General features: G+C 38.3%; 1 protein-coding gene across 1 annotated transcript; it reads right to left on the reverse strand.

Annotated features, from left to right (window-relative positions):
• Positions 1-309: 309 nt before the first annotated feature.
• Positions 310-9193, reverse strand: CIDEA (cell death inducing DFFA like effector a). The gene is made up of 5 exons (XM_026671946.2): positions 9034-9193; positions 5414-5561; positions 4795-4941; positions 4013-4197; positions 310-850 (listed from the first exon to the last, which is right to left on the reverse strand). Exons 1-5 carry the CDS (start codon positions 9075-9077, stop codon positions 724-726), a joined length of 651 nt encoding a protein of 216 aa, XP_026527731.1. The 5' UTR covers positions 9078-9193; the 3' UTR covers positions 310-723.
• Between the last annotated feature and the right edge of the window lie 2854 nt (positions 9194-12047).

Genomic DNA, 12047 nt, shown 5'->3' on the forward strand with positions numbered 1-12047 from the left:
ACTCAGTAAGGGGGAGAAAGGGAAAACATTTGATATTTTCTGTCAAGTGAAATAATATCAGTCCATTGTTAGTCTAGCAGTTTTGAGGCCAAGGCTTGTCCTGATGCTGATAAGCAGTCTGGGAAGACTGCATAAGGATGAAAGAGAGGCTATGTCTCAGCACAAATGTTAGACTCAGCTTTAACCATTAAGTCAAATCCACATAGACAACTTTTTTTTGTTGGCAAAATCAGCTTTCTTCAGTAATAGTGACCAGAGTTTGAACAACTAAGATTAAAAACTAAGAGGCGATTCCTGAAAAATAAGACATTTTTAATACTGAGATGTGACATTTATTTATAGATTAGCAACAATGAAGAAGTTTTAAATAGACATGAGATTAATGTTGAATTTTTCTGAGGTTTAATACGACTGTTCACATAGTAATCAAAGAAAGTTCTTAGTACGTGTCATGTTTTGCTGTGTGAAGAACTTTCTACTACAAGTTGACAGCGGAAGAGTTCTTCAACTTAAATAATTTAGTACATTAAAAAGATTCCGACCATATTTACAATTATGACATCATTATCTTAAATAAAAGCTTAAACATTAAAGTATATTAATGTACTCAGCTAAACTTGAGATATTTAATATATTAAGGTGTAACTCAATCTCTCCTTCCCAAAACCCGATTTACAGTGTTAGCTGGACAGGCAAGCAGTTAAAAAGGCTCTTATATTTGCTTTAGTGTTTGGCCTCCGTAAGCAGACCATCTTCATAATCACCCATTACTTGTAGCATGTATGTTCCGGTATGGAGAAGAAGTTGCCCTGTTACTTGGGCAATCTGTGACAAAAAACGAAGCATCCTCCTATGAAGAAGATAACATTTGGCTTAGTCCACTTGACCAAATGAATGATAATCAGAGCATGGATTACAGCAATGCATTATCTGATAAAGATGGTTCAGTTTATACAAAGTAATACTATTGTAATTAGCATTTTTTACTGTCCTTTTCAGTTATAGTCAATTTCAAAATGCTATTGCCCTCAATTGCCAGAGAGCTTGGTAAAAGCTCATAATGGAAGCACTTCCTTTTCTAAGACTGCCCTCTTAAGTCATCTGTAACCGACTATGTCAACCGACCTACATCAAAAATGTAAGGCGGTCTGTTTTTGTCATGGCTATTTGGTACACGAAACTAGCAATATCCTTTTAACAAAGGCTTGATTAATGCTGCATCTTCAATCTTGCTGTAATAATTTTTCTGTTCATTTGTTAACTGAATGTAGCACTATAGTTATATATATATATATATATATATATATATATATATATATATATATATATATATATATATATATATATATATATATATATACATACACACATACACACACACACACACACACACACACACAATAATTTAGATATTAAGGGAAATTGATATATTAATAATGGCTTAACTCTCAAATCTGATTTTTGCCTGATTTGGATACATGTATTGTACAAAGTTAATAATCAATTGCGGCTACAATAAACAATGATTAAACTCATTTAGTACAATGCATAAAATAGTCACAAGATCGGTTGTTTTTTTTTAATACCAAGTTTCTATTACATTTGAATATTTAATATTTTAACAAAAAAAATCCTGGCATTTTTTGGCAATCAAGGTATTATTACTGATAGACCCTAGTAAAATATATTATTTCAAAATTAGATTGCTCCTTGAATTATTAATATTCTATAAATAAGGCCAGGAACCCATCTTTAATAATTCCAAAACAACTTTTTCTTTTCACCTTTAAAAGACTTTGTCTTATTTTCACAATTGAAATACATCTGTACTAGATCTACAGTAATATTTTTAGATGTAAAAATATTAATATGTAAGCTACAACTTCCATTTTATTTAGTGAAATGTATTCCTGTTCCCATTAAATAACAGTTACATATTAAGTTCTTATATGAGAAACTGTAGGTACTATTACCATCTAGTGCAGGGGTGGGCAAACTTTTTGGCTCGGGGGCCGCATTGACTTTTAAAATTTGACAGACGGGCCGGGTCAGCACAAGATTTTTTGGGAATCGCCCCCCCCTTTCTTCTCCTCCTTCCCCTCCCCTCGGAGGCCCCCTGAGTCAGGAGTTGCTACCGCCGGCGCGGCTCCGTGTGGCTCCAGTCCCGCGTTGCCTCGGGAAGGGAAAGGCAAAAAGGAAGAGCCGCGGTGGTGCTTTGCAACGGCAGCAGTGGCACCGGGGCTCAGGCTCAGCGGCTCCTGGTTTTGCCTTTCCCTTCCCAAGGCAACGCGGGACTGAGCGCGCTGAGCCGCGCCGGCGGTAGCAACTCCTGACAGCCCCAGCCGGACACCTGAGCGGAGCCCGGGCGGAACTGCCTGTTGCTGCTGCGGGCGCTGCTGCGGGCGTCTGGCTGCCCAAGTAAAGAACCGCACCAGCTCAGGGCAACTGTGAGGAGCAAGAGGGGAGAGGCAGAGAAGGAGGCAGAGAAGGAGAAGGGGAAACCCGGAGCGCCGCCGGGTCGCCTCCTCCAAGCAGCCCGCCCGCCCGCCGGGCTTCCCCTCCGCCGCGCGGCTTGGGGCCAGGCACGAGCGCCCGCGAGGAAAAAGGAAGCCGCAAGTTGCTGGGAAGTTGCTCGGGTGCTGGGAGCAGGCTTTTAAAGTGCCGCCCGAGCAGGACCGCCGAGCCGGGAAACAGGGCACCAAGGCAGGGCAAGGCTCCACCAGCAGCGGCCTAGCTTTAGGTGGCTCCAAGCAGCCCGCTCCAAGCAGCCCGCCCGCCCGCCAGGTGGAACCCTTCCCACTCCTCGGCGGGAAGACGCTCCAGCCTGCAAACTTTGCCTTTGCAAAGTTTAAGCCTGGAAGCCCCGGAAAAAAAAGGGGGATCGGTGGGGACTCACCTTCGGAGAGGTCGCACTCGAAGGTGATTTCGAACTCCCAGCCGAGGCCTTTGCAAACTTCTTCTTCTCTTTCCTACCCCGAGAGTGCTCCGCACTGTTTTGCAGCTTTGGGGGCCACGCGGCACAGGGCAATACGCCACGCCCAGCAATTTTTTTTCAGGGGCGGGCCGGATTGGACAGACCAACGGGCCGGATGTGGCCCGCGGGCCGTAGTTTGCCCACCCCTGATCTAGTGCCTCAATATCCAAAACTTATCCACACAGCAGATAATTTTATTATTTGTATAGAAAGAATTAAGGGAGAATAGGCTGGAACTAATTTTTGATATTATATAGAATTAGGCAGGTATAAATTTAATAAATTATGTTTTCAATACTTACTTTAAACAAAGGCAAGTATGGGATTACTTTTCAATAAACTGAACATTATCAGATAGAATTATTTCTATCTTCAATTTTTATTCTTCCTGTTTCATTATAAATGTCTAATATTGCTCAACTAAAGTATGGAAATAAATAAGCCAGTGATTCTTCTTGAGGTTACATTTCTTCTGAGGTTTCAGTGATTCTTCTTGAGATCTCATTCCATTTCATACCTTACATTCTACACTTCCTCTAAAAAGTTAAAAACACCCTATCTAAATTCATAAATCACTGTCACCTTATAATCAACCCTTGAAATAGGTTAGACTGAGAGATAAGTCATAGAACGGCCTTCATGGTTTATGGGGGTGAGCATCTACCTTGATCCCTCCAATTCAGTGAAATGTGCTCATTTTTATTTGTGGTCTTTCATAGGCACGTATGCCTGATAGGCTTCTAATCCAGGAGGGCTGCTCTTATGAACTTTGACCTGCCTAAGTAATAAAAATACAAGGCTACACTTTGCCCTAGTTTAGTTGTAAGAACTCAATGCCTTAAGATAAGCTCTTCTTAAAAGCGAAAAGTAGAATATGCTATATTTCTGATTACATAAGCTATTAGAAGTTTTGTTAGAACATCTATGATCATTTTGTTCCATATACAACACTAGAAATGTATACTTGTAAATGTATAAATGTATACTAGCGTTGCTTTGTGATGAGAAAGGTGGCGAACAAATTTAATAAATACTTACCTTAGAATACTTTTTGCTCCTGTACACTTGATGTCATAGGACACAGAATAGATTTCGTAGAAGGTAGCTTTAACATTCAAACAACCAATGAAGTCCTTCGGATTTAGTTTGTACAAATCCAAAGTGAAATTTGCTACTCCCATTTTCTTTGGTTGCTGTATTGTTGCAATACCATAATTTAATCCCTGCATCAAGATGCAGAAAAATATGCATTAAATACTAGACTACTTACCCAAACATTTGCAATACCCATTAGACTATACTGAAAGTATGGGACAAGTCTGTGTTTTTTTCCTTCTTTTAACTTGGAGATATGGATGTGGATTTCACCTTTCCTTCAAAAACAGAAGACAGATTCATAATTATTTATCCCCTAACTACAATAACCCAGTGAATGAGGTTATAATATTAGACAATGGCAGACCCAGTGTCAACACCATCATAAGAACAAGGGTTAAGTTTACATTACTAATTTTTTTCTTCTACTAAAAACAAGACTGAAACCTCATGAATTAGCTACCATTTCTGTAATAATACACTATTATGTTTAGAATAGATGTATTTGTTAAGGCATGTTTTAATATATTAAAATCTCTGATATCAACAGACTAAACTATAGCAAATATATGCAAACATTTACAAGTGTACATCCAGGCAATTCTCCCCATTCTCCTCACTCAATGAAATTTGCAGTACAGCTTCAGAGACTCATGCAGGAGAAGATAAATATAACCATGCTAGTTGGTGGGTGGAATGCACCACCTTAGAACACAGACACTTACTGGCTTCCATTTCTGTCCCTTCACCAAAAGCATGAGTTGTGTATTATCTCCTAGTGACTGGAAGAAGTCTTCAGTATCCACCACCGTTCCATCTTCCTCTAGAACCAGTGTTATCAATCCAGCAGTTATCACTAAAGCATCCAAGGTCTACAGATGAAGGAATTACAAGAAAGCTTAATTTTAAATGCCCTTTTATGAAAATTATCATGTCAGGTGGGAATCATTTCTGATTTACTGCAAGTGAATCTTTCCTGTAAAGTAGAAGACGCACTTCGCCATCTACCAGAAAGTTAAAATAAATATCTTAATTCTTCCTGACAGTATATTCAGGAACATGTAGTATAGGTACTGTAGGCTATCTAGAGAATATAAACAGAAACTATTGCACACATTTGGATCATTAACATAAACTTTTTTAAAAAAAATTATTAAACATAACAATTAAAAAAAATTGAATGTAGTGGAGTTGTTTTGAGATAACTTTTGGTCATAATTCTAGTGAAATATAACAGAATATAGATCTTATATACATTTGTACACATATAACAAACTTTTAATGGAGCTGGAATAAGAATACTTAATAGGGATGATTGGCAGGCTTATGTTTAGAGAGTCCAACCTTGTTGATAAGATCCTGTAAACTGCTTGCCACAACTCCTCTCCGGCTGCTTCTGTCATGGTTACAAATACGAAAAGGCCGAGATGCACATGGAAGCAGGGCTTGTCTGGTTACTGATCCCACCGATGCTCCCACTGATACTAGGGATCTGAAACAGAAATACAGTACTTTTTTTACTCAATGTAAACAATTTCCACTGACTGTGGAAATTTCAATTTAAAAAGTTTCAAGTAGCAGCCTATACCAATCTTGAACCAATGATATATTGTAATTCGTAGTAATGGAGTTCTTAGCCAGCAAGAACCGGCCAGGCTAACTGGGAATCCTGGGAGTTGTACTCCAGAAAATACTTCCTTATATTCCAGAAATGTTTGAAGAAAAACAGGCTGTAGATTTCCAAAATTACTGCTAAATCTATTGCTAAAAGTATGGCTCATTCCTCAAACTGCTTGATGAATTAAAAGACCAGAAGCATGTGGCATATGCTTTTTAGTTTTCAAGGATATATTTCAAAATTTAATTTTTATTTTAGGCCCACCCTTCAAGGAGCCAGAAAAGCCAAGGACAATCATTGTCTGAAAGTCCTAACCTGAATTCCTATTCCACTTTTTATAGAGGAAATGAAGGCAACTCGATTCAGCTAACAAGTTTATTCATTTTATTCTAACTAATAATTTTTTTTCAGATTCCTTAAAGATAAATCTAATTTGGGGGGAGTTTCTATGTTAGAATTACATCTTTGGAATAGTAATATCTGGAAGCCTTGCTAACTTAGTTATGATGACCCAGCAGCTGAGAAACCAAAGATCTGAGGCCATACTATATTTCTCCAACCTAGCTTTAGTGTCCAGTTAAAACAAGTGGACTGTAACTATAACTAATACCTGTACATTATAGGATTTTTATTTTGGGCATAAAACTTCAGCAGGATCTCTCTACAAAATATATATAACTTGAGCTAAAATTAGAAAATTCACCTATTTTTTATCAGCAACCTGTAAAATAGTTTAATGGATGAAGCTAACATTAAGTACCACCAGCAATAGTTTTATTTTCTAATGCAGGGGCAGGGAATTAACATACCAAATGCACACACCCTCAATTCTTAGTAGATTTGAAGGGCATAGCAACAATGATATTAAATCCAGTGGCAGATTGCCAAAACTGGTAACTTTTGCAGGAGTTTTTACTAGGACACTTAAAGAAAAAAAATGTTCTACTATTTCAAGTTTACAGGAAACCCTAACACTCTAAAAGGGGTAACAAAAACAAAGTTCAGATATCTTAAAAAGAATCCCAAAAGAACACTGCTTCCATTTTCAGGAAACTACCTCCCATCCACCTAAAATGTCTGTCAATCGTTAGAGGACTGTCAGAGGAGAGTTGAGTTATTATACGTAGGAAGTTGACCAACTGGTTACATTAACTAATATAATTCCTACAGTAAGATACAGCTTAAGTTATCCACTTAATTTGGATCTGGTTAATTTAGAATTTAGCCCAACATATTTGGAAAGATCTTGGTTAGAGAGGGTTGGTTTTAATCTTCACTTGATTGCCAGTGGTGACCTAGCCAAAATTTCACTAGGTACAGGTGTTTCTTCAGACAAACCTGATGCCAATTACAGCAAAAAAAAAAAAAAAAAAATCAAGTCAGAGGAATATATCTTTTGATAGCTCACTCGTGACTTTATCAATGATGAAATATAGATTTAAACATTCTTCCGTATATTGCCCCATATTTCTTAAGCCTCTTAATAACACCATGTCTATTTGTTAGTCCAAAGCAAATCTGCAGCAATGTGGGTAATTACTAAGAAGCAAGCTACCGTATATCACTACAATTGCATCCCTGTTAAAGCAATGTTATCAACAACCTATTTGCCCAAATTTCCTTTGAGTTCTAGCTGCTGTTGCTTTTAACATTTCTGTTCTGTAATAAGAAAAAAAAAAGAACCTCATCACCAGTTGACCCAATACCATAGGTTCAAAACTCAGTCACAGTTTATTGGAGTAAAATGGCACCAAATTGCATTACTAGCTTACAAAATAGTAGTTTGCGCAAATTTCACTGTCGTTCTAAGTACAAAGGCTGTCTATTTGAGTTATGTGACATATGTCTTCAGAAAGGCTTTAAGTCCCTGAAGGCCTTATGTAAAAACTGTAATTCATGGACCAGATTAACTGTAGCAAAGGTTTTCAATGGAAAAAATGTTAAATAGGTATAAAATCGTATTTGATTAAAGCTTACAACACGATATCCAATCTTCAACTGAATGGATCAACTTTAAGCTTTTAAAAAGTTTTTAGAAGTCAACACTAGTGATGCTTGCTTGGTATAGTACAGAGCCCTTATGACCATAATTGAGCCTTGATAGTCATAAAGTGGGTCATTAATCTTTTTTGCAGTGGTCATTAAACAAGCCCAGTTTGTTATGGGCATTCCCCACAACTAGAAATATACTTGTTTCCAAGGGAAAAACATTGGTAAATTGAAGTCACATGACTACGGGGCACTGCAAATGGCTGGTTGCCAAGTGCCCAAAATGTAGTCACATGACCACAAGGGGGGAGCCTGGACATAAGTTAGGAACAGAGTGGTAAATACCTGTTGGGATGGTGGTGTCATAACTTAAATGGTTGCTAACAACTGGTTGTAAATAGAGGACTACCTATAGTGCTTTCATTGTTTTCAGCAAGTCTAGTCAAATGTATGCTTGTCCAACACACCAGTCTTATTTTTCTTACCCTTCTACCCCCCCACACCTTTTCTCAGATGCATTTTTTCCTTGTGTTTTTAGTCTTTTAATCGAAAATGGTTGATTAACACTTGACCTAGTTTGTTGGATTAACAAAAGTACCTGGGTTCCTACAACAAATTGGCTTGTACCCTAACTTTGTCCACCGCTTTGGTTTATACTAAACGGCTTAATAGTTAAAAACTGTAAAAATATTTGGCTCAGAATCCCATTCCAATAAAGAAAAAAAGGCTTCCTAAATATACCATGCTTTCTAGCTTACGCCAAGAACTGGGCAGGTTTTTTTTGGAATACAGATGAAACTGCAATTTTACGATGCCACTGCAACAAGCCATTTTACTTTAGCAGTGCCTTATAAGTCACTATAAGGAAGCGAAGCGCTACAAGCAGCCTACTCCTCTTTTTCACAATGTAAAAAGTAGGCAAAAGAGAGGCACAGGGAGGGAGTAAGGCAGCTTCCCTTTCCTCCCGGGAGTTGAGCTCCTCTTAGGGCGACGGCACCCGGAGGCTCCCCACCGTTCGCTTCTCTATTAACTAGCTAAGGAGGCGGCGGCGAAGCTACAAGAGGAACGGGAACCGGAAAGCACCTAGTTAAGAGGACCAACAGTTGGTGGTCGACGCCGAGCCCGGACTGAGGACCAAATGTGCACTCATGGCTGAGTCAGGAGAGGCAACAGAGGAATGCGAGAAAAAGGCGCTTCCCTGCCTAGAAAATTCAACGCTGTGGGAAGGCGACCAGGGGGGCGAGTTCACCGGGCGGTGAAACAAAACCCGACAGGTTGCCTTGGTAACTAAAATACCGCGCTCTCTCACACGTTCCGCAAACGGGATGGTTGCCGGTTTACGTTGTAGCGTACTTACCGCAACAAAACCGCCGCGTAGTCACGAGCGCTTTCCACAGCCATCGTCGGCTACTCTTCCTCCTCACCTATGGGCCCCTCCGCTACTCCTTATGAGCAAGGGCGCCCCGCCCTCCTTGTCCTTTAAGCAGCAGAACCGCCCATTGATCGGAGACGAAAGAGGGGAGAGAAACCCAGCACGCAAGAAGGAAATGATTTCAGAGTGTGCTTATCTTCGTTTGGGTGGCGCCCGATGCTTTTTTTTTTTTTTTTTTGGCACAAGGCCGATTGGGTCTTTTTGCAGTCCATGATCTATAAATTTATAATGTGAAGGCATTTCCCTTCTCGTTTCTGTTCACCTTTTATAGCTGTATAATACTACAAGAAAAGGCATGGCTTTACTCTAATCCATTTTTCACAATTCCGTATTTACTTCTCCAGGGAAGGCGTTGTATCTGATTCTTGATTCTAGAAAACAAAAATCTTGACCACTATTCATATTCTTAGATACTTAAAAATGGAAACTGAACAAGGAGAGTTTCAACCTGGAAATAAGGAGATTTTTTCTGACAAAGCAATCAACCAATGGAACAGATTGCCTTCAGAAATTGTGGGAGCTTCATCATTGGAGGCTTTCAAGAAGAGACTGGACTGCCAACTGTCAGAATGTAGGGTCTCCTGCTTGGGTGGGTCACATTGGTGTTAGACTAGATGACCTACAAGGTCCCTTCCAACTCTGATAATCTGTAATCTAATCTATCATTCCCTCGCCCTTTCCCTCTGCCTTTTACACATAACCAACTCTTTCAAACCAGGTTTGGAAGAATTTGGTTTGTTCTGTCACTCGCTACTCTGAGTCCATAAGAGATCCTTATATAGACATCTGTTCCAATTATTACTGACACATAATGGCAACAGTTGTCCAAATATTCAGGCAAAAGTTACTGCCTTCCACCTAGTTGGATATGCCAGGTTTTGTACTGTTAAGTGAATTATAGCTCCCCTTCCTCAGGCTGCACATTTAACATATTAATGAGTTTCTTGAACTATGATACACAGAGCAGACACAATATTCATATATGACCTGAGTAGCATTTAGAATTGTTCTCATGCTCTTATACTATTGTTTTTGCTGTATAAAATTGCACGAACTGTTTCACAGTAGCATTGCACTGCAAACTTAGTTTATGATAAGCTCAAACATCTAGAGGACATTGTACTTCCTGTGTTACTTTCTTCCACATTTACCCAGAGCTGTTAATAGTTATTCCATCAATCTGGATCTGTCAAAGAACAGGATCAACTGAGTCACATTTGCTCCACAAGAGCAAACAAAATTTTGAGACTGTCAAATGCTTTGCTGAAAATTATATATACTATATTCATAAATCCCCACCCTTCAGACATTCTTGACTAATGCAGGGGAATAAAAATTTGAGGAAAGTACCTATGTACCTACACTATCCTTACATCCTTTTGACCCTTCGACTTTGCTTATTTTTCTTTCCAACCTCTGAGAAGGTCTGGAGAGAAGATACTCAATTTCACTTGTATATCACTATAGCTTTCCATGAAGTTTAGGATGTTAGAAGTCCTAGCATGCTGGACAGTTTAAGGCAAGTTTTAGTAAAGCCAAAATAGAGGCATGGAATCAGTCAGAACTAGGGGAAAGTGAAGTAATGCTATTTCCTGAACACACTATGATTTACCAAACTAAACTATAAAAGTTGATTTTGCAAGACTTATTTTTGATAAATCCATGTAGTTCTTATTTATTAATGCATTTTAAAAATATGCCAAGTTTCCAATACCTCATTCATTGTATAAGAATTCTGATAAAGTATCACAGAAGTTAGCCTTGATAAATAAATAAAGGGTTATCTAAATTTCTCCTGATCTATTTCAGATAGACAGAAAAGGATTGTAATCTATTTTTTCAATTTGTATGGATGCCCACTTCCATGTGATTTTGGGTGGTGTACAAGAATTAGAAACAAATATAAGCAATTGACATTGTGATAGTAAACATAATGGTAAAAAAAAATTCTGCAGGAGACAAATATATTATCTGGAGACATCCAGATAATCTCAGACATGATTGTAAAATATTTAATATTTTTATTGTTTCTATTTTCCCGCCACTTGCAGTTCTACTGGGAAGAAAATGATGGTGCGATAGAACAGGGGTTCCCAACCTGGGGTGCTCGCACCTCCTGGGGGTGCGAGACGATATTCCAGGGGGTGCAAGAAAAGTCCAGGTAAATAATAGGATATTGGCTATATGTTGGCATTTTTATTTATTATTTATTTCAGGGGGTGCGAGGTTTGAGTGAAATTTCTTTAGGGGTGCGGGGCGAAAAAAAGGTTGGGAACCACTGCTATAGAAGCTTAGTAGTTCTACTTGTGTTATAGAATATAGGTTTGCCTCAACCTAGGCTAGTGTTTTCCAAAGATGACAATTTGGCTAATCGTGGCTAAGCTATACAATACATATCTTATAGCTGCCCTTTCTTCTTTAGAATGAAATACATGTTGGCCATATCCTTATCTTAATTTCTAATGCTCTTTCTACTCTTACTTCTTTCTTTAGAAAAATTAATGTACTGTATGCTGTTGAGTTTTTTTTCTATTACATTTTTGTGAGGCAAGATTCTTCTGAACAAAGGTTCTGAGGAAAATGGGTAAGTTCCTACATACATCTAGATCAGACATCTATATAATTCCTCTCAAGTTAAAAAAAAAACAGAAAAAGAGTTGGATAATACACATTTGCCTCTTGGTTTTATTGGAAAACGAAGCTGTTTTGACAAACATACATTAATAAAAATTCTAGGTATCATGTAGTTCTTTATCCATTGGAAACAACTTTTAATCTACTGAATAATTACACATTATTCCTCATAGCCCCCTATGAGGTAGAAATGTCCAGATTAATAGCAGACAACCAGTAATACAGAATTTGAACAAGAACATAACATCAAATTGCTCATAAGGTATATATATATATATATATGTTTCAGAGTGCTTGCAATAAAG

Source organism: Notechis scutatus, chromosome 3, assembly GCF_049901735.1.
Source record: "Notechis scutatus isolate UNSWTSFEM ecotype Mainland chromosome 3, rNotScu1.2, whole genome shotgun sequence".
NCBI lineage: Eukaryota > Metazoa > Chordata > Lepidosauria > Squamata > Elapidae > Notechis > Notechis scutatus.

Excerpts from the sequence above, each read along its gene's own strand:
- CIDEA (XM_026671946.2), bottom strand. The coding sequence starts at position 9,077 with ATGGCTGTGGAAAGCGCTCGTGACTACGCGGCGGTTTTGTTGCG. Across the intron at positions 4,942-5,413 it reads TACAGGATCTTATCAACAAG|ACCTTGGATGCTTTAGTGAT; the intron begins GTTGGACTCTCT and ends CTTCATCTGTAG. Across the intron at positions 851-4,012 it reads GGAGCAAAAAGTATTCTAAG|GAGGATGCTTCGTTTTTTGT; the intron begins GTAAGTATTTAT and ends TCTTCTTCATAG.